The following is a 27,738-nucleotide window of genomic DNA, read 5'->3' on the forward strand; positions in this document are numbered from 1 at the left end:
AAATGAATGTTTGAAATGTGGAGTTCTGGCATGCAGCAAGCAGATTTATCTCTAGGAATTCCCACTTACAGCATATTCCCCTGGGTGCCCAAGAAGTGCCTGCTGAACTGCCAAGGAGCTCTGAAGGCAGGAACGCACACAGCCCTTGCTGCAGGAGGGTGCCAACTGCACCAATTACAGCAAATAATCATGTTAGATCTTGCCTGGTGAAAGAACACATAGCTGCAGTGTAGTTTGTTAGTACTTGTACTTCTGAAAAGGCAGGAATGCTCTGCATGTCACATGGGCAGAGTGTGAGCTTTGTGACCTTCCATGAGCCCCTTGAGGAGGTCTACATCTGAAGATAATGCAGGTACTTCCACACAGAATGGGAGTTATGAAGTAGAGATTTGGACAGAGGAATTACAGATTTGCTGCTGTAGTTAAGAATAATTTTGTGGGAGATACATACACACAACAGGCACTGAAAAAATACTAAGATATCACAGTGTTTTCATAGAGCTTGGGGGAAGTAGACTAGGCTACAAGGCACAAGACATTGCAACTGTGCCCTGGGGAAGGAGGTTTTAACACACATTTGTTGAATAGAGCAGCACACAGTTTGGAGTGTCTTTTGGAAGAGCCCAGGCCAAGCAAAGATCAGCAGTAACCTGATAAGATCTATGCTCCAAGTCAGATGATTTGCCTATTGACTTCAAAACAAAGATCTTTTTAATTACAATAATTGTCTGCCCTCTAAGTGAATTTCCTTGTAATAAGCCCAGATGTTGAAACATGGATAGACAGGTACCTTTTGCTTCCTTCAAGCAAGCTGCTCTGACAGGAAAACACTTCCTGGATGCTTCTCAGTGTTATGAAAAGACCCAAACAATAGCACAAATGGTATGTTCATACCAGAAATTTGAGATGGGTGGAAACTGAGTGGATTGGCTTGGAATTTAAAAAAAAAAAATTCAAAAAGAGTCAAGGTGAATGAAACCAGTTTTAAAACTCTAAGGAACCTCTGAAGGCAAAATCACTAACCTGAATGTGAAATTGCATATGAGGGTGTAAATATGGCAAAGGTTTATGACAAACCCCTTTGCCTTCAAAATCAGTAATAAGAATAAAACCTTCTATGCTGAAATTAATTACCTGGCGCCTGATCCACTACTGCCAGTTCCACAAAAAAAAAAAAAAAAACCAAAAGGACTGGGTTTTTTTTTTAATCTTGCATTTCTTTTGGGAAGATTTCTTATGAAGGTTTCAAGATGACTAGATGGCTGAATGAGATATCCATTGTAACCCCACAACTTAACAGCAAGCCAAGGCCAAGCTTCCAGAAAAGTAAAAGGCGATTTCCAGTCTAGGGTGAAGGAAAAAACATTATTAGTTCTGTTAAATACTCACTTTGGTAACAAATATGGTCACGTATAAAAAACCTTCAATTTTGGAGCAAAGGAAAAGGCTGAGGATTATTCACAGTGGATTTTGTCTTTCTTCCAGTACCTCCAAGGTTCTCGATTAACACAAACATTTAGCAACAAAGACATGTCTGAAGGGAGACTATTGACACAAACTATTCTTCCTGGTGGTTAAGATCCAGTACTAACATATTTGAATGTTGTAAGGCGTGGAAGTCCTTACCCTTCTGCTGCTGAAAAACTCACTGCTCTCAAACAGAACACTGTAAATATTTCTTACTCTTCTTCAGGACTGGCCCAAGTCCTGGAGCCCCTATGATCTCTTCCCAGCTATTGAAATGGTTGTGATGTGAGCAGTAAGCACAAGCAAACTGCAGTAAGTTACAGTCCATCAGCTGTACCTCTACACAATGCCCTGGTCTCTTTTAAACCAGAGAATCGGGATGGGCAGCTCCAGCAAGAGAACAATCTGACAGTCATCCACCCTAATGTGGAGGCCAGCTAATGATTACACCCCCTTAAACCACCAGCTGGTTTCCCTAAGACTTTCTTCACCTATGAGGTCAACAGTTACTTCTATTTCTTAAATTGCATCTTCTGCACATTCCCTCACAGAATTCATCCTGAATGCCTACAGCATATCCAAGGGGAGAATCCCTAGGTGGAAGATTATTCTCCATTATGTATATCAAAAAAAAAAGAGCATACTTTCTCCAGAAAAAAAGACTTGCTCTATGAGGTGTTATTGTAAGCTGAGCTGTAATAGTGCTATTTTCAACAGTATCACAGGGTCTCAAAGGAAAAAAACCCCTACAACCATTTTGGCACAGATGTCTGGGACACAGCTACTCAGTGTAATAGGAAAGTTTTGTCACTGCACAGGGAATCAGGGAGTAGCCACTCCAAGACAGAAGGTCCCAGGGCTGTGAGCAGAGTAGCCTGAAGCAGAGTTGGTGCCAGGGTGGCCAGCAGGGCAAAATGGTTTCCAGTTTAAAGAAGCCAAGAATATGGTATGCTGGAGATCATTGACTGACATTTCAAAACAGTAAGCATTACCTCATTTAAACAAATATCACTGCCAACAAGGTGATGACATTTTTTGTCAGATGACATTTTGCTCAGGGAGCAAAACTGGTATGTCATTTCTTGAGAGCTGCTCCTTCTAGCAGGAGGTGTCTGTGGTGGAGCCATGCTAACATCCAATAGAAAGCTTCCAGGAAGAATTTCAGCATTCTGCAACACTAAGCAAAAGAATCAATTGAAACAGTTCAGATCTATTTCTGGATACTTGAGGATGTTGCCTCACTCTCCTGAGAAAGAGGGGTTCCTGACCTCCTTCTATCATTTGAAGATGTACTAATAGAACAGCCTCTGAACCAAAGTTTTCCTCCAAAGACAAGTGGGAGCTGAGTTTGCACATTATTACCCACACGGAAAAGTCTCAGATGCTGCAAAGCTGGCTCCTAGCACAACCTTTGTAGCCGTGCACAGAGAAAATGAAAAAGAGCATCACTACACAAACTTGATAGAGACCATGTCAGATGTACTCTGGCTCTAGCAAAGCAAAGCAAAAAAGTAAGGCATCTGTTTATCTGCCTTGCTACTGTAGATGGTAGCAAAACTGGTCACAAAATTATGTGCCTGCTCATATATTAAATCTAGAAATTAAAATATCAGGAAGATAGGCATGCACGGAAGGGAGAGGCCCCAATCCTGTATGATACTACTCTCCATACCTGACATGTAAACCATAGCCCTAGACAGGACCATGTGTGGAAACTATGATACAAAGGGCAACACCAGAAAGGGACAGGGCAGTCACAAGTCCCAAATCTAAGGACAAAATTCAACGGGCAACGCACACCATGCAGGAAGGAATCTCAGAAGAAATTAATAATTCTCCACTGGAGACAACAGCAGGACAACAGACAAGCCCTCCTGACAGGACACCCACCTCTCCAAGGGAAGCAGACGGGGAATTCTTCCTGCTGAGTTTTTCACCTGCAAAGAGGTCTTGGCGGGCTCGACGGCCCATCTTTAGTACCTGTAGTGCAGGGGGACACACGGAGGAGCAGAGGGCACACAGTTACTGACAGGACAGGAGCCGTTTCCCTGCAGGGAGCGGACGGCAAGGCAGGGCCCTGCGGCCGCGCCCCGCCCCGCAGCGAGGCGCGCTGCCCTCACGGCGCACAGCCCTCGCTCGCCGCAGGTGTGAGCCCGCAGCCGCCTCCCGGCCCGCCCGGCCGCGCTGCTCGGCCCGGCTCGGCCCGGCTCGGCCCTTCCGCTGCCCCAGGGCAGCCGTGCCGCCGACCCCGCGCCCCCTCCGGGCGCAGACCGGAGCGCGGTCCACGGCCGCGGAGCCCCCGCTCGGCGAGGCTGGGCCCGCCCCGGCCCCGGGCCCGCTCACCCCGGCGACGCCGCCCCTCCGCGGCGCCTCCGCTCGCTCCGGCTCAGGCTCCATCCGCCGCCGCGGCCGCCGGTGCTTCCGGCGGACAGCCCGCCCCGCCGCCCCGGCAACCGCGGGCACGGCCCCGCCGCGCTCGGCCGGCAGCCCCGCACCGCCCGGCCACCCGCCCCCGCGGGCTGGCCGAGCACCCGGCGCCTGGCAGCCGCAGAAACATCCAACCCGCAGCAGTCTTAGAACCTTGGCCTGACTGAGGGGGACACCGGGGCTGCAACACCTCATGCGGGTTCTCAGCCCTTTCTAATTGCACTTGCGGTGTGGCAGGCCGGGAACAGTCTGACGCTCTGCCTTCTCCAGCTCTTTGCCGTAGACACTTTTTAAGTTCCCACTAAGGCAGATAAATCCTAGCCTTATACACGTGTCTCCTGATAGAGGCTTTTGCCAAAGTCTCCTGATGGCTTCTGATGCTCTTCCCAATTCTCCCTGGCTCTCTAACACAGCTTTCCAGATGCGGCAGCCGGTCCCCAGAGCCCGCGGTGGAGGCGGTGCCAAGGATCAAATGTAAGCACAACGATCATTACACACATGCTTCTCAGCCGTGAGTTGTGCAGAGATTTCCACTGAGCTGTATAAAACTACCCCAGTCTGCTTCTTGGCTGGACAGATGTACAGATTAATTGTAAATAAATCTGGTTTTAGCTCCACATGTTTAACAAACATCCAGTTTTCCAGTACTTTGTCCCTTTGCCTATTATTTTTTTCTGCTATCTCACATTCCTCACAATTTTCACCCATCCTCATTAGCCTAAATAATTTCTTCTGCTGCTACAATAGAGAACTGTACCACACCCCAAACTATGCTGTTAACATTTTGCCATGATGAAAATTGACTCTGTAAGTAAACTTTTAAGCCTCCCAGGAACACCTTTTACTAAAGGCACTAAATTTCACTCTATACCTGCTTAGCTTTTGTAGAAGCTCATGGTTTGGCTGAGGAACTTTAAGTCATCTAAATAAATTGTATCAAATAATTCTCCTTTTTTCCATTCTGACATGTTGAAGTAGTTGTGCTGTGATGATCTAAGGATTAAGTGAAATAAGATTTGTGGGCAGAGGCAATAACTTTTTATTAGACCAACTGATATAGCTGGAAAAGAAAACATAAGGGTTTCTGTGCCTGAAAGCTTGTGTGTTTTTTCCAGCTGTATCAATTGGCCTAATAAAAGATATTATCTCCCTTTACAAATCTTGACATGTTCAAGGAATTCAGTAAGTGAGACATGATTTTCCTTTTTTGAAGCCAGGCTCACTGGGCTTTATGAAATTATGATCTTCCATATACTCTGTTCTTCTCTTTTAATTACAGATTCAAGCATTCACGAGGTAGAGAGGGCAGTTTGCACCTAGCCCCATGCTTCACCACCAGGGCCATGGGAATATGGCCCTGCATTTCTCAATTCTCCCCAGTCCCTCCAAACAGCTGCTGCAACAACACAGCTACACAGATGCCAGGAGACAGAGAGGACTGTAGCTCTGGGGTTACAATACACTTACAGCTGACCTTCTGATCCAAAAAAGAGCATCCCAAGAGGAGCATGATAGCATCCAGGGCAATGTCTGCTAAAACAGGAAGGCATTCCTGGGGCAGGAATCCTTGGGTAGGAGTACATTGCCAGCTGTCCTCCCACACAGGTAGCTGGCAGGGTGATCCTCCCAGAGCCAGGGTAGAGCCTACAGGCTGCCATCCTGGACAGACAGATCATGAAGCAGCATGACCAGTGCATTCACTTGTTTGGAACTGCCCTGCCCCTTCAAGCTTCTCCTCATAATTCCCCTGGGTCCCCATCCCAGACAGTATACCTGTACTTCTCACTTTCCCCCAAGATACTCTGTGCTGCTTGCTGCCTACCCCAGGGAGAGAAGTCTCAGGCCAGTTGAGGGAGGGTGAAAGAAAACATGTAAAAGCTTGGTGAACTGAGCCTTGCCTCAGAATTTTGACTCCTGACTTCAGAGATTCTCAATGAGAGAGAAGAGCAGAGGTGCAGAAAGAACAAAACCTAAAATCTGTCCCACCTCCAATCCCTCTGGATTCCACTTATTAGAATAGGGTTTGTCACCTACCCCTGAAAGTTTTCCCTGCTTCGAGAGGGCAACAGGAGGAAGAGAGTTTTCATCCATCATTTCATGTTGTGGCCAAAGTGGATTTTGCTTGCCTTTAGTGTTGGTGTTACATTTTCTGAACAGTTGAATTCTCCTCTGTCTTGCTGGTGACACAACAGGCAGCATTTGACCCTGGGCCTACATCGGCTCCACTTAACCAGCTGAGAAGGAGCCAGGCACCAGGACAAATGTCGGCTGCTGCTGTGGTTGTCCAAAGCTGTTTTCAGTGCTTGCTTTCTGTCCAGTTCAGGTCTGTGGTGCCAGGGTTTGCCTTTCCCAGTTTCAGGTGTATTCTCAGCTCCAGTCTGCCTTACTTGTTTGGTTCTGCCCTCTCTGTAGATCACACTGCTGCCACCCCTCTAAGCTGAACAGCAAGTAAGAACTACGCAAGCATTCCTTTCACGGACAAGTTCTCACATCTAAACACCGACTCTCTCCATCTGGTTTCAACACAAACCTGATCACACAGAATAGGACTAACAGAGTCCCCCACTAGTGCTGTTTACTGTTGATTTCTCCTTGACTGGCAGACATATGAATAGAGCTTGTGTCTGGTCCTCCTATCCATGAGAAAGTCTGGGAAAGCAATCACACTTGAGCCCTCCCATATGCTTCTGGTCCTAGACCCCCTTTAAAGCAAGGGCACACACATGTAGTTAGAGCTACAGCTATGGTGGAAAGCCCACATGGTTGCACAATGACCACCTTATTCAGAGTGGCCAAAAGTTTTCTAAAGCAGGTCTTTGACAGCAGTAGGATTTATGGGATGCAGGGCAATTCCAGTAGCAACAAGTGACACAGCACAGTGCTTTCTTCCCCACCCAATCTTCACATCAGGCAGCCAGCCAGACTCCCAGTTTTGATATGGGCCAATTCATTAAAACATTAAGCTTCCACTGGGAAGCAAAGCACTCAGCAAAGACTGCTGCTGTATCCTGCTCCACATTAGCAGCATGCTGCCAGCTCCAAGCATCTCAGTTTAATTTTTCTGCAGGTTTTTTTTCCTCCATGCACCTCCCAATCTCTAAGGGGTTTTGGAGGAGGGAAACAACTGCAAATATTTTTATTTCTGTAGGCTCCAGAACAAAATCCCCTAACAATTGCAAAGCTTCAAGCAAGACATCCCTCCCTGTGGAAGGTGGAAGGGGCTTTGACAGGCAGCAAAGGCCCACACATTTGCCTGTCTTGATCGCCATGAGAACAGATGCCATTCGTGTTACATCAGCCCCAGCTCAGACTGTCAAACCCTGGCCAGAGCTGCAAAGTGTGAAATATTTCCTATGGTACATGTTCAGTAGCCCTGTCAGGGTCTCCCTCAGCCTAGCTGGATTCCAGCATGTACAAGATGTGCAACCTGTTAATGACTGCTGCTCACAGCCACCAGCATTGCTTCCAGTGCATGTCAGACCATGGAGCTTCCCCACCTCTTTTCAACCCACAGACCAACACTTGGATCTCACTGGAGAAAGTGAGTGCCCAATACTGGAACCAGCAGGACACCTACATCCTTCTCCTATATTACTTCCAAGCAGTAAACTCCTACTGTCAACTTGTAACAGAAAAGTCTGATCTCAGCCATTAGCAACATAACCTTGCATTTTGTACTGTTGTATTTCATCCCATTTATCCTGTATTAGCCTTAAAAATTGCCTACCCCCTCGTATAGGATATCCCACTCCTTCCCTGTATCGACAATGCCTCCAGTTTTGGATAAGCAGCCAATTTTATTAGCACATCCATTCTGGCGTGCCAAGATCATTAATAAAACTGGGCCCAGGACCAGCCTCTGGGAAACTCTCGTAATTTCTTATAATTTCTGTACTTATCTCCATCTTAACTAATTACTCACCATGCAGCACTGTAGCAAATGGATTACTGGAGTCCAAAGCAATCAGTTTGACTCCATTTAGTGTGACCTCCAACCTGGCAGCAGAGTAGAGGAGATCTCAGTGTGGAAAAGCATCCAAAATTCATTTCAGAAGTGCCTGGGGAGCTCTAGAAACATCCATCCCAACCTAAACAATATTCCATGGATGCTTAATGTCAACAGTCAGAATTTGCATTTAACTTCAAGTCAAAATTTGCCAGACATCATCTTGAAGCTACTAGCTCTTGTTACATCTTTGTCACTACATCAAAGAACTCTTAATTACTCTTCCCCAAGAAAAGTACAAGCAAACAGTGAGCAGCTCACCCTTACATCTCCTGAGAGCTGCACAGAATGGCTCACAGGGCATCCAGCACCCCCAGCTGTCCCGTGGATTTCCTGTTCCACACTCCATGTCTTGGGTGAGCTGCTAGCTGCTGTCCTCTGAGCTTGCAGTGTTCTCCCAGCCCAAGGGCCCCAAACATGCAGGTAAGGGAAGGCTCCCTGCAGCTATGCCCAGTGTTTCCAGATGCCTCCAGCTGCACTGTTGCCTGCTGTTGCTGGACACCACTGCTCCAAGGGGCCACATGCCAGCGGTGCCCCACCTCTCCCAGAGCACAAAGATCTTGCTTTATGCAAGAGGACTTGCTTCCACAGAGAGTTCTGCCCACATCCCACTTTGCTCACAAGAGCTGTCCCTGCCCCACTTTTCCAAGGCGCCGCCAACCCTGGGGTTGGCTGGCTCCTTCGGCAGCGCTGCCAGTGCTGCGAGCGGCTGCCATGGGTTGGGAAGGCACAAAGCCGCTGGCTCAGGGGCTGCCCGTCTGCTGGCTCCGGGAGAAGGGCTGCGTGCTGGGGGCAGGGTCCAGGTGATGCCAAGAGAAGAGCTCTCCGGGGCAGCAGGCACGGGCCCAGCCCGCGGCACGGAGGCCGGTGCGGCCGCAGTGAGGGCACGCCCCGGGACAGAGACCCGAATGGGCCCGGGTTGCGAATTACAGCCCATGCACGGCCGGTGCTTTGTCTGCGCCTGTGGTCCTGGCCCCTCCGAGGGCAGCGGATGCCCGGCGCAGCCCCTTCAGCGCAGCGAGGGCTGCCGTGACCGGGCACTCCCCGGAGCTCTGGTTGCCACCTGCTTTCAGGGCCGAGGGGCATCGCCCTGACGCTGCCGCCACCGTGCTTGGGCCCGCGGGGCCGCCGGTCCCGCCGCAGCCCCCCGTCCGCAGCGCGACGGCCGAACCCCGCCGCTCGGCCCCTCCCTCTGTGGAAAGAAACCACATCAGGAAAGTATTCGGGGTATTTTTAGCGGCTTTTAATGCAATTTCGCAGCTGGAAGCGGGAGGGGCCTCCCCGCGCCGCCCGGACCACCGCGAAGGGCCCGCCCGCCGCCGCGCCAGTGCCGCCGGCAGGGGGCCCCCGCGCGCCGCCGGCGGGGCGGTGCGGCGGCCACGTCGGAGGGCGCGCGGGGCCGGCCCGCGCCGAGGGGCCCGGGGGGCGCGGGGCGAGGCACCCCCGGGCGAGCGCGGGGGGCGGCGGGGGGTGGGGAGGGGGGAGCGGCGGGGGCTGTGCGGCTGCTGGAGCCATTAGCGCGGGGCTGGCGCGGCCGAAGGCCGGGCTTGGAGCTCCCTCCCCCGCCCGAGCCCCGTCCCGGGGACGTCATGGGAGGGAGGTATAAAATTTCAGCGTCGGGGCCGGGGGAGCGGCAGTGTGCGCGGGCGGGCCGGTGCGGAGCGGTGTCGCTGTGCGGACCAGGGCACGGCGGTCAGCGGAACCCACGGGCGCAGCGGACGGCCCGGCGGCAGCGCTCCCGGCTGGGCGAGAAGCGCGGCGGTGCCACGTTCCCGGGCGCCGAGGGCCGGGCACCGGGCGATGTAGGGCGCGGGGCCCGGCGGGGGCATGAATGGTGCAGCGAGAGGGGCGGGCGCGGCGCTCCCCCCGCGGCGGCGGGGCGGCGCGGGCCGCTGACACGTGCGGCGGCGCGGCGCGGCGGGGCGCCCCCGGCTCCGCGGGGCGCGGGGCGGCGCATGGGGAAGGAGCGCGGCGCGGCGAGGCACGGCGCCTGCCGCTTCTCCTTGCGGAGCGCTGCCAGCTCTTCCTGGAAGTCCTGAGTCGCGCACGGCGCAGTGAGTTCATGCACCTCCTCGCCAAGCCTCAGCCTGCGGGTTCTGGGGAGGCTGCCGCCAGCACACCGCCCGGTCCCCCGCGCCCTCTCGCCGCCGCCGCTCGGGGGTCTCTCCTGGAGGCCCCCGCCGCCGCCCCCTCACACATGAAGATGTACGTGCAAAGGGCTCTGGTGCTGCTCTCCCTGCTGAGCTTCGCTACCGTGAGCCTCTCGCTGTCGTCCTGCACCACCTTGGACCTGGACCACATCAAGAAGAAGAGGGTAGAGGCTATCCGAGGGCAGATCCTGAGCAAGCTGCGGCTCACCAGCCCGCCGGAGACCGTGGGGCCGGCCCATGTGCCCTACCAGATCCTGGCCCTCTATAACAGCACTCGGGAGCTGCTGGAGGAGATGGAGGAGGAGAAGGAAGAGAGCTGCTCTCAGGACAACACCGAGTCCGAATACTATGCCAAAGAGATTCATAAATTTGACATGATCCAGGGCCTCCCCGAGCACAGTAAGTGCGGGGTTCCCCCCGTGCCGGCCGGGGTGCCGCGCCCGCGGGGCAGCCTGCCCGGGATCCCGGGCGCGGGGGAGGGGCGGCCAGCGGGGCCGAGGGGCGCCGGGCCCCGCGGAAGGGGCCGCTTCCCCGGCGGGGCGGAGGCGGGCGGCGGGCGCGTCTCCGCCTGGCCGCGCTCGGGTACGGAGGTGAGCGGGAGCCGCTCGGGACGGCGCGGGGCTTGGCCGGCACTGGGGACGGGGACGGTGGGTGGCAGGGTCCGGGAGCGGCGAGCCAAGCCCGTGCCTAGAGCCTTGACATCAGGACAAGGCGGGGAGGGGAAGCCGTGCGGGTGGCGGGGTGAATGCTGCGCCCCGGGCTCGGAGACGGCGCAGGTCTGCTGTTCGGGTGACAGCAGGTAGACGGCTCCTCCCTGCTGAAGCTCCGGCGCCTGCCGCAGAGATACAGGCAACTGTCCGGTCCGTGCAGCACCCGCGCCGGCAGTAGAGAACGTGGAGAGGTACTTGCTGAGGAGACTGCTGCAAGGAGGACACTGATGAAGGTGTTACTCAGATAGTGTGAACGTTCAGAGCGCGAGCAGAAGACAACAGGGATGCTGAGCAGGTGTAAAGCAGACAGTGATGCCAAAGGGACCCCCAAGGGAGCACAGGCGTTGAGGAAACATGACAGATGTTGAGCAGGTGTGGAGCAGATGATGAACAGGCACAGATGTGGACACTAAACAGATTCAGGTGCAGGAGCTGAGCAGATACAGAGACTGAGCAGACGTGAACTCAAAGCAGATTGCAGATGCTGAGCACATGTAGGCACAAGCAGTCATTTTGGTTTGTTTAGGATTCCTCAGAATTGGAAGATGCAGTCATACCACTATCCACGGTGTTCTCCTGTGATGATGTGCCATCCTGGGGACAAGACTTGAACGCCAGCAGTTTTGGGGAGGAGCTCTGACTTGGTGGAGGCAGTCTCAGAATGCAGTTATTCTGCCAGGTTTATGTTAATCTTGACATATGATGAGCTGGAATAAGCTACAATGTGGTAATGCAACAAATTTTACTTAATCTCTAGCAGACTGCATGCCATATGGTTATACGATTAGCTCTTAGCTCAGGAGACACTGAGATTCAAGGAACAGAAAGGGCAAAGGTTACCTGTATTTCAGCATTTTTGACCTACTGAAGTGTCATTTGTGAAACTAAACATATATTATGGGAAAACCAAGTAGCTGCAAAATAGTACAGCCACACTATGCACTAGCATTTTTGGGGGGAAGGAAGTGGGGAAAACACAAGGCACAACAGTGGCAAATGAAGTTAGGGGTGTGGATTTGGCTAAAATTGAGGGGAAAGTGGAATGAAGAAACAGTGCATGAAAAGGAGTGATGAGTAGGGATTGTGGCTTTGGGAAAATTCCTGTGGAAATGAATGACCCTGTCCCATCTGCCCATAGGACACCGGGTTCAAAAGACCAAGTAGTGCTGACATTAAATTTCTGGGAGTGGGCAGTGTAGATGCCACCACCCAGAGAAAGAGAGAATTTTGTAATCTGGTCACACTGGGGGAGATTAGCTCCAGACAGATTGTGGTGGCAAGAGACACGCTCCTTTTGAAACCTGGGGAGTTTCATCGCTTACACCATGGCTGAATTTGGCCCCGCATCTTCAGAAGTGGCTGGTGTTCAACTTTCCCATGACTCTGTCACTGTGCCAGGTGGTGATCTAAGAGCATGCTCTGAGCCAAAGCCATTCTCCTGGGGGGGTGGCGGGGGGGAAAGGGGAGGACTACTCCATTGAAGGAACTGCAGTGATGATACAGACAAGTCTGAAATGTGTGCACACTCACACAAACTGTTCTAGCTCCAGACTATTAGTCAAGTGTCATATTGGCTCAGAGAACTCATCCTTTTCAAAGATGCAAAGCCCAAAAGTGAGGAGAGCTGAGGAGCAAAAATAGCAGGCAAGAGAGCCAAGTTCTCCATTCCTTCTCTGAGCTGCTTGGTGACTCATGGAATGGTCTTTTCCCCTGTGCCTCTCAGGTACACTGCCTGAATTAAAAGGGATTTTCTTTCAGAGAATAACTTACTTTTGACCGGCCATTCACTTCAGGGATCTCATAAAACTCATGTGATCAGACCTGACTTGGTTATGTTCAAGCTTGGGAAGCATCTGCAACAGTACTGCAAATAGCTTTTTGCTTACCTTCCTGAAGGAAAAACAGATGCTGTTTTCCAAGGCAGATTGAGAGACAAGGCAATTAAAGTCACGGGTCACTAGGGCCAAGCAGCTATTCCCTCCAAACTTGCCACCTACAGAGTTGCAGATGGATCAGCTTTTTTCTCTACAGTTATGCAGCTTTGGCATGAAACACCTTGGTGATTCAGGGGTATAACACAGCGTGAGGCAATACCTGCTCACAGCCAGCCTACCCTTCTCATCAAACTCAAACTGCACAGCCATCAGCCTTCCTGGGGCTTGCCAGAAACAACAGCTGTTTCTGCTGGATCCAGCAGCATGTGGTGAGCCTGCACCTCACCTAGAGCAGTGGCAGGAGGGTGGAAGCTCCCAAAAGAACCTGCTGTCCGTATCACATTGTCCACAAAGAGGCTACTGGTCTCATCACTGGTGCAGTGAACAGCTCTGGGTGTTGATTCCACAGCAATAGCTGGGTCCAGTTGCGAGGCTATGTCCTACCAGACATAGCCTGGCATGGGTGCACAGGGTGTCACAGATTCCTGGTCACCAGGCTTGGTTACTGCCACTGAGAGTTGTGGACTGGGAGAGCTTGCAGGAATATTGCCTCCAGGCTTTGTTCTATGCTGGTGATGAACAGGTCTGGATTCCAGTGTGATTACCACAGCTCAGCTGGGTCTGGACCAAATTCCCTGAAAAATCCCCTTGCTCCCTTTGACTGTGACCTTGTGCAAAAAAGTTCTTTGCCCCAAAGCTGTCAAGCTTCCTGGGAGTGAGACCTCTATCCTGAACCCCATGCTATGAGAAACAGGCTCTAGTCTCCCAGGGCTTGAAGTGAAACACAGAACACAGCTCCATTTCTGCATCACAGAGGGCTTGTTCCCAGGGTACAAAAGGAACATGACACTTTTAGGGAAGGGAAAACAGCTATTACTGTTTTCACTGGGAAGGTCTCCCAAGACCAGCACCTTGATGGTGAAGTAGGTAGAAAGCAATGTGGCTTTCTTTCTTTCACAGCAGGTGAATTACAATAGGTGTAATGTCTTATCACCATGGCTGTCTAATTTGGCCAAAACCATTAAGGAGATGATAACACATTAGGTGTCTTTCACCAGCTCTGTGCTGTAGGACTGTATTTGCAGCATCTAAATAGATTGTCAGATAAAGCACTATTGTTGGAAACACACTGAGCTGGACTGACCAGTGGTCTGATGCAAAAAGGCATTTCTAATGATAATTGGGACACCCCATAGGGCCAGGCAGTCAGGTCTGAAATGAAAGGGCAGGCTGTTAACAGCACTATTAATAGGGCTAGATGTGCAAAGCAGCTTCAGGGGCTATTGAAACACAGTATCTGCCAAGGTCTAGGACACAGAACAGTAATCAGTGTTAGACTTCAGCTAGGAAGATGGCTTTGGGCACTTAATGAAAACTTGGGGTTTTGCTGGGCTTTTCTGCAGCATCAAACCTTGAACTGGTCACAGAGGTGGAGTCCCCACAGTAGGAGTTCGTGTGCAGCTGGAGGTACTCTTTGTGTTGCAGGGTTTTTGGGCTGGGCAGGCCAGCTCATGCCTGCAGTGAGATCTGGTCTCCTGGGATTTGTGGACAGCCACCTCCTCAGTAACAGCTCGAGACTTTCCTGTATGGGAATGTTGCTCTGTTCAGTAGTACTAATGACAAAACCTCCAATTAAAGCCCAATGTCAGCATCTAGTTGTTAGCTTATTGAGTAAAAATTCAGCACCCTAAAAACACATCCTTGAAAACTGGTAGGGTCCTGCTTGCTGAATTTGTGTGTAGCACAAGAGGAAGACCTTAATCTCCATTGATATGAGTGTACATCAGTGTTGTTGAAATCAGAATTTGGCATGGGAGGTGAACCTCTGCACTCAGGTGTTGTTTCACACTATCCCATTTTCAGAAGCTGTTTCTCAGGGGGGATAGTGATGGTGGGATCAAAAGAGGGGCCTGCAGGACTTCAGGAATGTAACTTGAAGGTTGTTCCAGATAGGGCTTCCAGCCTAATTGTCAAAGGCTGGAACCATATCTGGGAACAGGTGATAGTTTTTCTTTTTGTTTCTTTCTGTTTGTTTAGAAGCAACTTAAATATCAGCAGATATAAGAACCTCCTGCTGTATTGGACAACAGTCAGAGGTCATCTGAGAGGCTCTGCAGGGCTGCAAACAAACCTGCATGTGGACATAGAGCAGGAGCCACTGTGTCTTGTCTGCAGGAAGCTTTCATGATGCTAGAGTCTTGAAGGCTAACAAGGTCAATAGGAGAGAAATGACAGCAACAGCAAAGACTTCATGAGACCAAAATGATCCCTTTGAAGAGAGTGTTACTCACTCTTGAGGACTCTGTTTTGGACTTTAAATGTTTTACCTCCTCTCTTTTGAGGCTGTGACATGGGTTTTTCTGTTCAGCAGGCACACATGGAAGCAGAAAATTGCTGTATTATTTCCTGGTCATGTGTGTGGTCTTTACAGGCCCAGTAGTATTAATGAATTCCTTCTCCAGTTTGTGAGTGAGAACCAAATTTAAACCTCAGTTCTTTCAGTACACATTGGATAATCACTGCCCTAAAGAGTCTTTGACACCTCATGCTTTGTGTTTTTTGACACTGGGTGGCTTCCATTCTAGGAGGCAATGTCAAGATTTGTAAAACTAAGATTCAGCAGCAATGATCACTTTGTATGTAGCTTCATGTCTCCATCACGAGCAGAGTAACAGCATCCTAGCTGTTGGGAAATGGAACAGTTTACTAACTGCAAGTGAATTGTCCCATTGCCCAGGCTGGGGTTGTCATTTTGGATGCAGCCAGCTCATGAGTATTAGCAACATTTGATGAGCAGAGTTAGAAGACATAATAATAAACATACTGTTGTTGATCTCTACTGATTCTTCCTCTCGTGGCATTGAAATAATGATGGCAGTAGTGGTAATGTTTGCAAGATGTTGCAGTGTAGACCAAATTTGAGTGAATTCATCCTGTGTTATCTTGAGCAAGGTAGCCGTGCTTCACAGGTGGCAAGACATTTGAATGACAAGTCTCTACTGGAAAGCTCTTTCTCAATATTTATTTGAGATCCTGCCCCTCAGAGATATGATTCTCAGTGTTTCTCTGTTTTTTTCTCCTAGATGAGTTGGGCATTTGTCCAAAAGGTGTCACCTCCAATGTGTTCCGCTTTAATGTGTCGTCAGCAGAGAAGAACAGCACCAACCTATTCCGGGCTGAGTTTCGGGTGCTGCGCGTGCCCAACCCAAGCTCCAAACGCAGTGAGCAGCGCATTGAGCTCTTCCAGGTGAGTATTCTTACCACCTTCCCCAGTGTCTGAGCCCAGGATAGCTTGACTCCTTGATGGTTGTCTGAACTCATATGTGCAGAGCCATAGAAGAGAGAAGAAAGTGCATGCTGTAACCCAGGCTTCTTCCACCATATGCAGTGATACAGTCACCTTCCTTTCCTTGTACAGTGTGGTGCTGCCCTTTTCCCAGCTGTGTTGCAGCACAGTTGGTGCTAATTCAATGGATAGAACTCTGTCTTGTCACTGATTTACTAGAAAAACAGCGCTTGCTTTCAATGTTCCCTTCAGCAATAGCTCACCAGAAGCACAATTCAGGCCACCTGTTCATCCAGATACTTATTGGGAGTTTTTTTTTAACCTAGGGACTGACAGAGTAAGGTATGGTTCAGGCTTGGGAGTGGTAATAGGCTGAGGTGGACCACCTAATGATACAGCCTAGCATCCAGGCAGCACACTCCCACAGGCTCATGTCTGTCCACTTTTCCATAAGAGCGCAGATAAAATTGTCTTTGGGTGGAATCCAGCATCAAAGATCAGAGCAATTCTCCACCACTGACAAGGAGGTGTTCTCAGAGCTTCTCCATAGGTTCAGTGGTCCGTGGAGTCAGCCTGGGGTCTGCAGGAAGGAACCCCTTGAATGTGCTGTGGTTGTTTGTCTGGAAGTGGAAAGAGATGTCAGAGCAGAAGCAGAGGTCTCCAAACCTGAACCTTGGTGTGTTTTGACAAAAGTTGAAGAGCGTAGGACACCTGAAAATGCCACAGTGAGAACTCAATAAACTGGCTTCCTGGGCAGGTGACTTGTGGCCAGATGCTGCATTTACCACTGGTGGGTCTGCTCCGAAATCTAGATCCATATTCCACAGCTGTATACAAAAACAAACCCATCCATTAAATGAATTGCCATGTGCTTCTGCCTCTATATGTGTGTCACTAAACAATTCTGAACTGAGAGAGGTGAGCTGCTTAGGACACAGAAATAAGCACTGTGTAGATCTCTAGAGTTCAAGCTGGTTGTGAAGCATGTCATCCTCACCTGACCCAGGGTATTCCTGGCATCTCACTTGCCAAGACCAACTTTCTAAATTAGTTTTTAGCAAGCTGTGGGAGAAGAAAAGACTAAAGGCTATCCCTTCCTTCTGCATGGCACTGGCTGATTTTTTCTACCACTCCTTCTGACACAGATCCTTCGGCCAGATGAGCACATAGCGAAGCAGCGGTACCTCAGTGGCAGGAACGTGCAGACACGGGGCTCCCCTGAGTGGCTGTCCTTCGATGTCACCGAGACCGTGCGGGAGTGGCTTCTGCACAGAGGTAGGGGTCTGAGCTGGACTGTGTGTCAAGGCATCCATGGAAATGGGGATCAATGTTCACAGAAGTATCTTTCTGCTCCCCTTGTTGCAGGAGCTTGGTTCACAGAGAAGGCAGGTTCTTTCAGTCTGAGAACAAGCTTTCCTCCAGAGAGCTTCCTCAATGTGTGACATTTGTTATATTCCTGGCTCTTTCCTGGAGGCCCCACCATGTAGCTCTGTGGGCTGTGTCAGAATGAGGATCCATTCCCTGGAGGAAATTCTTTACAATTAAGCCCAGAGGGGTCCCCTTTGCTTGTCTAAATGATCATAGAAAATGACAAATGCTTTACTTAACTTTTCATGTGAATTAAAGCAAATGTAGTATCGGAGAAAGCAGCAAGGATCCTGGTTTATTTAGCTGTGTACAGCTTGTCAGGTATAAAGGTGAGGAAATTCCAGAGGCTGACACACCTAGCCAGCTGGAGGCTTTAATACTGCAGAGAACATACCTCTGCCACTGCTGGAAGCCCAACAGATAGTTACAGGGCAGTTCCCAGCAAGAACACTGACTCCATTCACAGCTGGAGCATAAGGCATCGTCACTCACAGCTGGATTGGCCTCACAGATAGAAGCTAGGTGCCACTGAAGACCAGAATGCAGGTACTGGCAAGCAGCTGCTCCCTGGAAGGGTAAGCTGTGAGCTTGCAGGCTCCTCCTATTTCAAGCAACCTAAGTTGTGTCCTGATGGCTGAAGCTCAGAGCTGGAACTGCAGCAAGCTCTGGGCAGGCACACTAGCTGACAAGACATCACAGAGTATATATAGTGCTGAGGAAAAAAGGTGCTAGGCACCTCATCAATGCCTCAGAAAGCCAGATGTTTTAATTCATGGCACAACATAAAAAAAAGGAGCTTTCATAAGAGTCTTATGTTCCTGTAGTCAGGCCCACACAGCATGACTGGTACAGGAAGTTATTATGAAAGTAGATTTGCCTCTGGAAAGTCTGTGTGACTTAGACTGCAAGCAGTTCAATAAAACAGAAGGTTGCAGCTGCTGAGAAGAATGCTTCCAGTAAAATTACTTGTCCATATCCAACTTGCTTATTTTCAGATTTCTCCTTCAGACACTAAGCAGAAGCCAGATAATAGGTACTGAGGATTGCAAAACTGATTTAAGATACCAAAAGCCAGCTCTCCAAAATACTTGTTTTCCCAGGGAAGCTCCTTGAAACTCATAAATGTTTTTGGATGCTGAATAGCCCAAAAAAAGTAACAAGAAGCACTCTTCTTACCTCTCCAGAAAGTCCCTTTAGCAAGAGCAAGGCTTTTGGCAAAAGTGAAGCTAGTGGATTTTTCTTCCTGTTCTTCCCAAGGCAGCATCTGTTCCTCAACTCTGATAACACTCCTGACTTTGAGACCAACCCATTGTCTAGGAGTTAGCACAGCTGTGTAAAACTTCCTTAAAACTTCCTTATGCCAGGAGCTGTCCCAGCTGACAAAGACTGTTTCTCACAGAGTCATCTTCTTTGCAGAGTCCAACCTTGGCCTGGAAATTAGCATACACTGTCCTTGTCACACTTTTCAGCCCAACGGGGACATCTTGGAGAATTTGCATGAAGTCCTGGAGATCAAGTTCAAAGGTGATAAAGAGCTGGGTTAGGGGAGGCTGTTGGGGAAGGGAAAGCCTCAAGCATATAAAGAAAAAAAATGAGATCTTGCTTTGTGTATTCAAGCACTTCACATTGTGTAACATTTGTCTTAAAACATACACATCTGGGTTTGTGTGTTCACTATATGGGTATATCCACTATATACATAGGTTACAAAATGAAGTAAGGGCAGGCTGAGTGGGTTTGCATGAGAGAAAGGAGTAATTTTATATTTCAGTGTCTCTCTGGGAAGTTCAACTTGATGCCTTCTCAGATTTCCACAGAGGCTCCACTTTCCAGTTAGAGTGACTGAAACACAAGGAAGTTAGGCATCCTCTGAGAGGTGGCTCAGAGAGTCAGTGGCTTGGCTGGCCTAAGAACTAGGAACCTCCTGGCTTGCAGCCCTGGGCAGCAGCCACTGGCCCCCACAGGCTCCATTTCTGAGGCTGTTCTGCACAGTGCCAATTATCTGACATCTTCTTTAAACCATTCATCTTCCTGCCTATCCTGGGACTGAAGCCAGGAGTGAGTGGGATGGATTAATGGCCCCACCAGCAGTTTGCAAATGGTAAAACAGGTGGCCCATAAGCCTCTATTTCAGGCCTGCAACATCAAATTTACCAGAAATAAAGCGGTCTCTGTGAGGGAAGAAGTAAGTAGACATGGTGCCTGAACCTGGTTCAAGAGCAAGCATGAGAGCGTTAAATTGAAAGGTCTTCTTGCATTCTCCACTTCCATGCTGATTTCTTCTTTGTGGATCCTCTTTTTCTGAAGGCATTGACAGTGAGGATGACTATGGCCGCGGGGACTTGGGACGCCTGAAAAAGCAGAAGGATTTGCATAATCCCCACCTCATCTTGATGATGTTACCCCCACATCGACTGGAGAGCCCTGTGTTGGGAAGCCAAAGAAAGAAACGGGCCCTGGATACCAACTACTGTTTCCGGTGAGTGAGAAGCCTGCTGGGATCCTACGCCTGAGGTGGGCAGGCCTGGCGAGACTCCGTGCCACTGGAAAAGGCAGAGCCCTCCAAGGGGGTTGTGGGTCACCGTGGTGTCAGCAGGGCCACTGGCCGGCTCAGCAGAGTTGCTGTGTGCTTCTGCCAGAGCCACCAGTTCAAAGAGACCCACAAGCACCTTCCAGGAACACAGGCTGGGCAGTGCCCCGCAGCAGCCCCGTGCCAGTTGCTGGAGCAGCTGGGTGCTGCCTGGCAGGGGCCCTGGGAAAGCTGCCTGCCAGCAGCACAAGCAGTGCCCGGCTGCTGAGCTGCCACCGCTGCCTGGCTGTGCTGCTCCTGGCGCTTGGCACATGCAGCCACCAGCACTGCTGGTACAAGTCCTTCTGCTCAGGAAGCTGCATCTCACAACTGTACGTAAGGCCCCCCTTTAGATTCACCGTGTTTCACTACTGTGTTTCAGGAACCTGGAGGAGAACTGCTGCGTGCGTCCTCTGTACATTGACTTCCGACAGGACCTTGGCTGGAAATGGGTCCACGAGCCTAAGGGCTACTTTGCTAACTTTTGTTCAGGCCCTTGTCCGTACCTTCGCAGCGCAGACACCACTCACAGCACGGTACGTCCAGGATGTTATCTTGCCAGGGCTTGTGGCTGTGACTGCTCCTTCCTCCCTAAGTCTGACCAATATCCAGCCTCTTCAAAGCAGCATAAGCAGTTCAGATCAATATTTGTGAAAAACATTCCAAGGAAACCGCAGAAAAAAGCCTGGGTGGTTCAGCAGGGAAAATGTGCTTGGAGTCAGTACTGAGTCTGCTTTCAGGCAAATCTTGAGGAGGAAGATGCTGTTGTCTCTTAGATAAGATGTGAAACAGAAGGACTGATGGTTTTAGGGTACTTACTTGGCAGCGGCCATAGTATTAACTGAATTGTTCACATCCAACATCAGGTGGATCAGTGATTATTTTCTTCCTAAATTTCTCCTGCAGTTTGCACTGGACAGACGATTTTTCTAGACTCTCTGCCAGGTTTTCATGAAAAACTGTTGTGCAATGGCATGTGCCTGCCATTTGCTCCTAAAGGGGCAACTATAGCTCAAAGTGCAGGGAAATCCACATCCATTTCCAGAAGTGAACACAGCCACTCAGTAAGATCTTTTTCACAGGTATCCTTTCCAGCTACATAAATCCTACCTGACCCACAGCAGGGAGGAAGCTACTAGGCAGTGAGATTTTTGAATGAAAATTTGGCAGAAAGCAAATGTCTTCAGGTAACTTAGGTACAACCTCTGGTCAGCCTTTGGGAAGAACACAGTCTGTGCCTGGCTAGAGCAGAAAAAAATAAAAGTAATAGAATAACACAGGCATGGGAGAAGTATCAAGAGAAAAAGACAGATTAAGGATCAGACAGTCCACTGCTGAAGCAGAAAAAGTCAGAGGAAAATCCTGTGCTTCTGCTCACAAAAGTCAAAAGGCAGCAATCCTGATAATGCAACAGCTCACTAGCAAATTAACTTCAGTTTTCACTAAAAAAGTTACTGGAAAAAGCAGATTCAGCTGAAGAACAAATAACTAGGTAAGGATGATATTTCAGAAAAGATGCTAACATTTTCTTGACAGTCTGCATAGCAGTAAGGTTCACTGAAGCTCAAGGACTAATATCAGTGGGAACAGCTGATCTGTGGGAATGAAGAAGTGAACAGATGCTGGGCAGTAACCACAAGACAAAGCAAGGGAATTAACAGCTTTGAAAGGGTAATGGGCATGTAGCTTTACCATCTGGTTGTCCTGAGAAGCTCTCCAGAAGGTCACTGGACTGAATCAGTGTGAGACAAAGGAGACTTTAGAATGACTCCTAATAATCTTAAACAAGAAAGGAAATGAGCAAGCGTTAAGGTCAGTGAAGTGATCAAAGAAAACTTTGGAACAATATAGCTGCTGACAGCTTGCCAGCACCACTTAGGAAAGACATGATGAAAAGAAAACTTCTCACCAGTCTGTTTAACTTGTGGTTGAGTAGTGGCCCAGAGCACATGATACCCTGTGGTACAGCCAGGGGTACTTTGCTAAGATCCCAGAGAATTTCTACCACAACAACAGTGATTACATGGGTCTGGATGATAGAACAGGATGTATCCTTAGCACCTCTCATCCCCAAAGACTGTAAAGTAGTTAAAATACAATGTGCCAGACCCCGATGTTTGTCCAGATAAGCACTGAAGAGACCACACTAGTGCAGGTGAGATCATACTGCTGAGAAGTGGTCACCCCTGGCAAGAAATGTGGCAACTGTTCTGTAGTGGTTACATGGCTGTAGTGTATAGTCATCTGTGGGCTGGGGCCAGCTGGGAGGAGGAATCCAGTGGGGTCCCACAGGACACTGTCCTGGCTCCAGTGTTGCAGTGGAATGACTTGGAGGATGGAGCAGAGGGAGAAGGCATCAGACAGTTCAAAGCTGGGAGGGAATTGTGGATACTTGAGAGGACTGGCATCCATCCAGTGCTATCTGGAGATTTTGGTTGAAATAAGCAGCACTGATATTCTTTCTTCTGGTTTCTTTAATAGAATCCAAGACAGCATGGCCCCAGGCTGGTTACACCCAACCTTGTTAAAAGCAATAATTGTGACACACTGCTGTACCAAATTAGAGATGAAAGGAGACAACTACTTGCACTCCTTCAACCCTTAGGCATCAGTCACAGAGAGTAGTACAATTAGGGAAGAAAAAATCCCAGAAAACTCTTTAAGAGTCAGGCCAGGGCAGGTGAGACCATTTAGAAGCAGGCAGTGATCAGGAAGTGACAGGGGAGTATTACTCATCTCAGGGAAATACCCTCTGATGAGTCTAGTGCAAACACCTAGAGACTTGTTGACTTGGCAGCCCCTTCCTGTCCTCAACCAACTCAAATGTATTCCTGACCTTGTCACAACATTTCCTTCGTTCCTGCAGGTGCTGGGTTTATATAACACGCTGAACCCTGAGGCATCTGCTTCGCCCTGCTGTGTTCCCCAGGACCTGGAGCCACTCACTATCTTGTACTATGTCGGGAGGACCCCCAAAGTGGAGCAGCTCTCCAACATGGTGGTGAAATCCTGCAAGTGCAGCTGAAAGGCCCCTGGCCCACCCAAAGCCAAGGAAAAAACTGTCAGCACCCACTCTCCTGCTCCCAGGCTAACACAAAGAGAACTGGGGGTCAGAGACTACGCATGCTGAAGGCCAAGTGCCAAACCTTGAGAGTCTGGCAGCCCTCGGGGATTTCTTCTGGAACACTCCTTGGTCGTCTTGGCAGTGTAATGTTCCTTCTAGGAAGTACTTTGGTGACACAAAGGCCACGCTCTCCAAAATGGCTGGACAGTTGGTGCGGAAGAAAAGGATAATGTGGAAGAACTGCAGTGTATTTGAATGCTGGGTAGTTGAGATGGGAAAGCAAGAGAATGAGAAAGCAGGTGAAAGGGAGACTGGAAAAGGGGAGATGTTTTCTATTCTTGCTTTAGCTATCTTAAGACCTCAGCCCTCCCCATTAGCCTGAAGTATTAAAGGTTTTCCCTGTAGGAGGAATTTTTGAAGGAGAGAAGGAAAATGCACCAAGCAGGGAAGCTGCTAAGAGAAGTGCTCAGAGATACACTTAAGACTTTTGTTCCTCAGAGCTGTGCTCCAGGAGTCCTGCAACTGAAACTGTGTCTGCCAAAACCTCTAAGTTCAGTTGACAGATCCTGGCTATTGGGTTCCAAATTCAAACTGCAAGGCTCCCAGTCAGCCTACCAACAGTGGCAAATACAAGGAAAGAGGGTGCAGAGTCCATTTTCAGAGGGACTGACATCTCCATTCAGCTCTTTTACCTTCCTGGAGTTTCTAAGATATGATTTCAGGGTCAGAGCAGGAGCATCTGTGGGTACCTGAACACTGGGCCTATTCATTTGTGATCTGATACACCCTGAGGACCTCTTGTCTGTTGTGGTTTGTGAGGTGCTTTGGGGTGTTCTGCACCTGTTCTGCATGATGACCTGAACTTGGTCTCACCTGCCAAGACTTAAAAAATAGTAATCTCAAAAACTTTGTAAAAAATAAATATTTGGGGGGTGGGGGGAGATGCTAATTTTTTCACAAGCAAGTTTTTTGTTGGAGGGTTAGATGATTTGCTGGTTTTAAACTGCTACTGCTGTGGCATACTCAGTCTAAAATTCTTGCCCTTTCCAAAATTTTTCTTCAAAAGAACAGATAGTATTTAGGTCAGCAAGAAAATCCCAAAATGGAACTTTGTTATTACCCTTAAACTGTACCTGGTGTAAATGTGCCCTGTTCCAACCTAGTCCTTCAGATATGTACATCACCACTGGCATCTGCTTTTGATAGATTCATATAAAGCTCCCCTCAAACACAGAACACTTTCAACAATACTGTTTAAATATCCAAGGCAATGCAGTTGTTGCCACAGCTGGCAAATGTCATATGTCCGTTTGAAGATATATATGGTCTGCCAGTACAGACCTGTACATCCAGGTAAATAACACACCCTTCCTCTCATGTACTGATTTCATGTTCATAAAAAAGATTACAGATGCTGCCTGGGCAAGAAATCAATGTAGTCCTTTAAATGGGCTTTTGCAGCCATAGATACTCCCAGAGGTAAAAATCCCTGGTGCTGAATGCCACATGAGATTCAGAGGCTGTCTCTGACTTGCCAAAACACAGCTACTTAAAAGTTCTGTTCTAGAGACCACAGAGGTTCCTCCCTGTCTCCTCCCAATTCCTGATCCCCAGCAACTGAGTGTAAAATGACACCTAGCTGGTTAATCACTTGTGGCCAGGCCTCTCCCACGGTCAGCGCAGAACTCAGCTCTTCCATCAAGCCCTTCGCAACTGTGGCTGCTTCCATATACCTCACGTGAGGCTGCCAAACCATGTAAACTCAAATGTCTTAATAAACCATAAACAGCCCTTCCTGAACCATCACCAACCGGACAGAGGTTAGCAAGGGTGGGTCAGTGGAGGCAGCCTGCCAACCTGTATGCCATTTTGGCCAGGGCACACATGCCCTGAGAGAGGCACTCCCCAGTGCTGTATCCTTTTCATCAATCACGTGTGTGATTGGTGTGATGATGAAAGCTCTGATCAGTTCAGCACTAGAGTATTGCTGCACCCTGTGCACCTCTCCATGCCCAGGCTTCCCTGCCACCTGCCCAGGGAGGGAGCAAATGACTACACCACCGTGCTGATCAATGGGCCAGAAATTTACTAGCTACAAGAGAGTGTGTGTGTGTGAGAAATCCAGATGCCTATTGGCATAGGAATTCCCTCTGATCTCCTTTTAGTAGCAGCCTCAAGGGAGATTTTGGTTTACAAGCTGCAGTCTGTTCTTTGGTCATTGTTCCTCCTGAGCCCTGGGCTGGCTTTGCTCCCCATCCAGCTGAAGGGCTTCCTTGCTAATAAACGGGGAAGCAAGGAGGGGGAGCTGCAAAGGGTTGAGCTAGAACACTTGCATACCCAAAGTTCTGTGTGGCACTTGGAGCACATCGGAACCACCCATGGATTTAACCCTGGCAGCCCCTTGAGATGGGACTGTCTTACTAACCCTTGCTCACTGCTGCTCCTCAGTGACAGGAAGGGGCGGCAGAAAGACCAAGCCTTTTGCCTCTTGGCAAAGGAGACAAAATGGCAATGGAAAATCAGGGGTAAAGAGTTCTGGGGTGTCCAACCAGTATGGACACAGGTATACACAGGGGAACAGTAATTTTTGAGATAAAATACATTTCAGTTACTGCTTTTCTGTTCAGCCTTCCACTTCTGTAGCAACATTTGAGATTAGATTTGTGAGACAGGCTCTGAATTCTTTTTCTTAAAACTGAAGTCACTTTTCTAGGGGTGTTTCAGCTATAATTCAGCAACAAACTATACTAGCTACATGGGGCTTAATAACAGATTGACCAGGAGTAACACTCCTGGGTGCAAGTGTACCAAAATGTTTCAGGACACTTGTGTGAGAAGGCAGAGGGCAGTTACTGTGCTGTTACTAGCTAGCAAATTGAAGAAGACAATGGGAAAGAAAAAGTGGGATCTTCATTGCCAACACTGAATACAGCTCTCAACAGTTCCCCTTTGTTGTTTTCAGAAACAAACAAAAGCTGATGAAAACAATCCCAGCACAGTTTGTCTCTTTAACAAAGATCAATGGCTAGAAATAGTGAAAAAAACCTATTCTGCAGTGCCATAAGGCAGATCCTACACAGATGATCAAACACCCATCTGTGCAGTCCCTGTTTCTCTGTGGCAAACTGTTATAGTATGTAAAAGGCCTAGACCTGAACACCTTGTTTTTCAGGCTGTAGTGCACTGTAGAACTCCGAGAGGAACACTGCTTCAGCGAGTACAGAATGTACACTTATACCTCAGCAAAGAATGGACTTTGCAGACTGAGTTTTGTTCCCTGGGCTTTGAATTGGATGGTCTTTAGCAATCCCACTGCACTTACATAAAGCCCATCCCTGTTACCACTGTGTGAACTGGGATATGCTGCTTGGGGTTTCACCTTTCCATATAACCAACAGACATCAATACACTCAATCAGAAAGATGGACTGTGCCCAAAAGTAATAAAAGACAAACATACCTGTCCACTCCTCTGGCAACATCATAGCTCTGTTCTGCTGGGTCCTGGGATGTCTTATATCTCTCTGCTGTGGCTATCAAATTTTCATTTTCTCAGTTCACAGATCCTTTTCTTATCTTTCTGTGCTGCTTTGAAGCTTTCTTTATCTGTGATTAGAATGTCCTCACCAGAGCAAATATACAGGAGGTCTGGCTCAGGTTTCTTTGTAAATGCAATCACTACAGCCATCCCATGAAGAGGATGCATTGCAATGTCTTAGGAAGCAGATGTCTTCAATAGGTTCTCAAGTCCAGTGCAGGGCAGGTTGAGTATCACAGTGACCACAATGCAACTCTAGAGACAGCCCACTGTGCAGAAAAGGTCTTTTGCCCACTCTAAGTGTTTCTAGTGGCATACAAAAGAGCATCTCTGTAGTACTGGCTTGTCTTCTCTAATAGGTGATTGAAAGGCAATGAAGTCATTAACGAAAATACAGTTTTCAATACATATGGAGTCAACAGTGTGGTATCTACACACTTGGAAAACTATACTACTTTGTGGTCTTATTGGCTGCCTATAATCTACACTATTTGTGGCTTAGAATAACAGCAGCAATTTGGATATAGTGCAAGGATGCAAATATGCCTTCTAATTCTTTAAAAATAACATATATTAATTTTTACATTCAAAATCAGTAGAAAATATTGGTCAAAAGCTGTATAAAATTACTATGTTTAGTAAAAAAAAAATCTGGACTTTCAGATCTCTGCTTTACCAGTATTTTCTTTTGCATACAGGGAATTAACTTAAATCCTGGTTAATTTCTTATGCAGTTCCAGAAGTGACAGATGGAAACAACAAAGCTCACTGTCTCTTATCCTGTCTTGAAGAGTGGCTTCAGATACCAATGCAAGATCCTTTATCATGCAACAAGTCAACACAGAAGATAAGACAATTTACTCATTATGAAATAGATTGTCTTAGAAATGAATTCTGGTATATCAACAAGAAATACAGCAAATGAAAACTGTTAATTAATGGTTGTAATTTTCTAAATGACAGTAATGCATTTGAGATGCCACTTATGCCCATAATTACAGAAAGAAGATGGTACAGCACTTTGGATGTCACAGTGTGTTTCCAGGAAAGACCATTTTCCAAGATTAAAGATTGCAGTTACTTGGCTGCTTTATAACACCCTTATGTAGGGCTAGGTTTCTTAGAAAGATACAGAGATGGTCTGAAGGCATTCAACCATGCAGCTGAGCCCTTTCTATGACTGGCCTATGATTTAATGAAAAATACACTTAGGGATAAGG

General features: G+C 48.6%; 2 protein-coding genes across 4 annotated transcripts in view; one reads left to right on the plus strand and one right to left on the minus strand.

Moving 5' to 3' along the window:
• IFT43 (intraflagellar transport 43) overlaps positions 1-4,330 on the minus strand; it is a 43,512-nt gene extending 39,182 nt beyond the window's left edge. The window contains exons 1-2 of one of the 3 annotated variants that reach the window (XM_064423811.1): positions 3,811-4,330; positions 3,358-3,447 (exon numbers count right to left, since the gene is read on the minus strand). In XM_064423811.1, coding sequence (XP_064279881.1) covers positions 3,358-3,447; positions 3,811-4,089 — 369 coding nt within the window. In that variant the 5' untranslated portion in view covers positions 4,090-4,330. The remainder of the gene's footprint in view (positions 1-3,357; positions 3,448-3,810) is intronic. The other 2 variants (XM_064423812.1, XM_064423813.1) reach the window with 2 other exon arrangements.
• Positions 4,331-9,384: 5,054 nt separating this feature from the next.
• Positions 9,385-27,180, plus strand: TGFB3 (transforming growth factor beta 3). Its single transcript, XM_064423805.1, has 7 exons — positions 9,385-10,449; positions 15,778-15,941; positions 17,126-17,255; positions 18,765-18,872; positions 19,656-19,827; positions 20,300-20,453; positions 22,784-27,180. The coding sequence occupies exons 1-7, from the start codon at positions 9,732-9,734 to the stop codon at positions 22,940-22,942; spliced, it is 1,605 nt and encodes a 534-aa protein (XP_064279875.1). The 5' UTR covers positions 9,385-9,731; the 3' UTR covers positions 22,943-27,180.
• Positions 27,181-27,738: the final 558 nt, after the last annotated feature.

Source organism: Passer domesticus, chromosome 6 (genome assembly GCF_036417665.1).
Source record: "Passer domesticus isolate bPasDom1 chromosome 6, bPasDom1.hap1, whole genome shotgun sequence".
Taxonomy (NCBI): Eukaryota; Metazoa; Chordata; class Aves; order Passeriformes; family Passeridae; genus Passer; species Passer domesticus.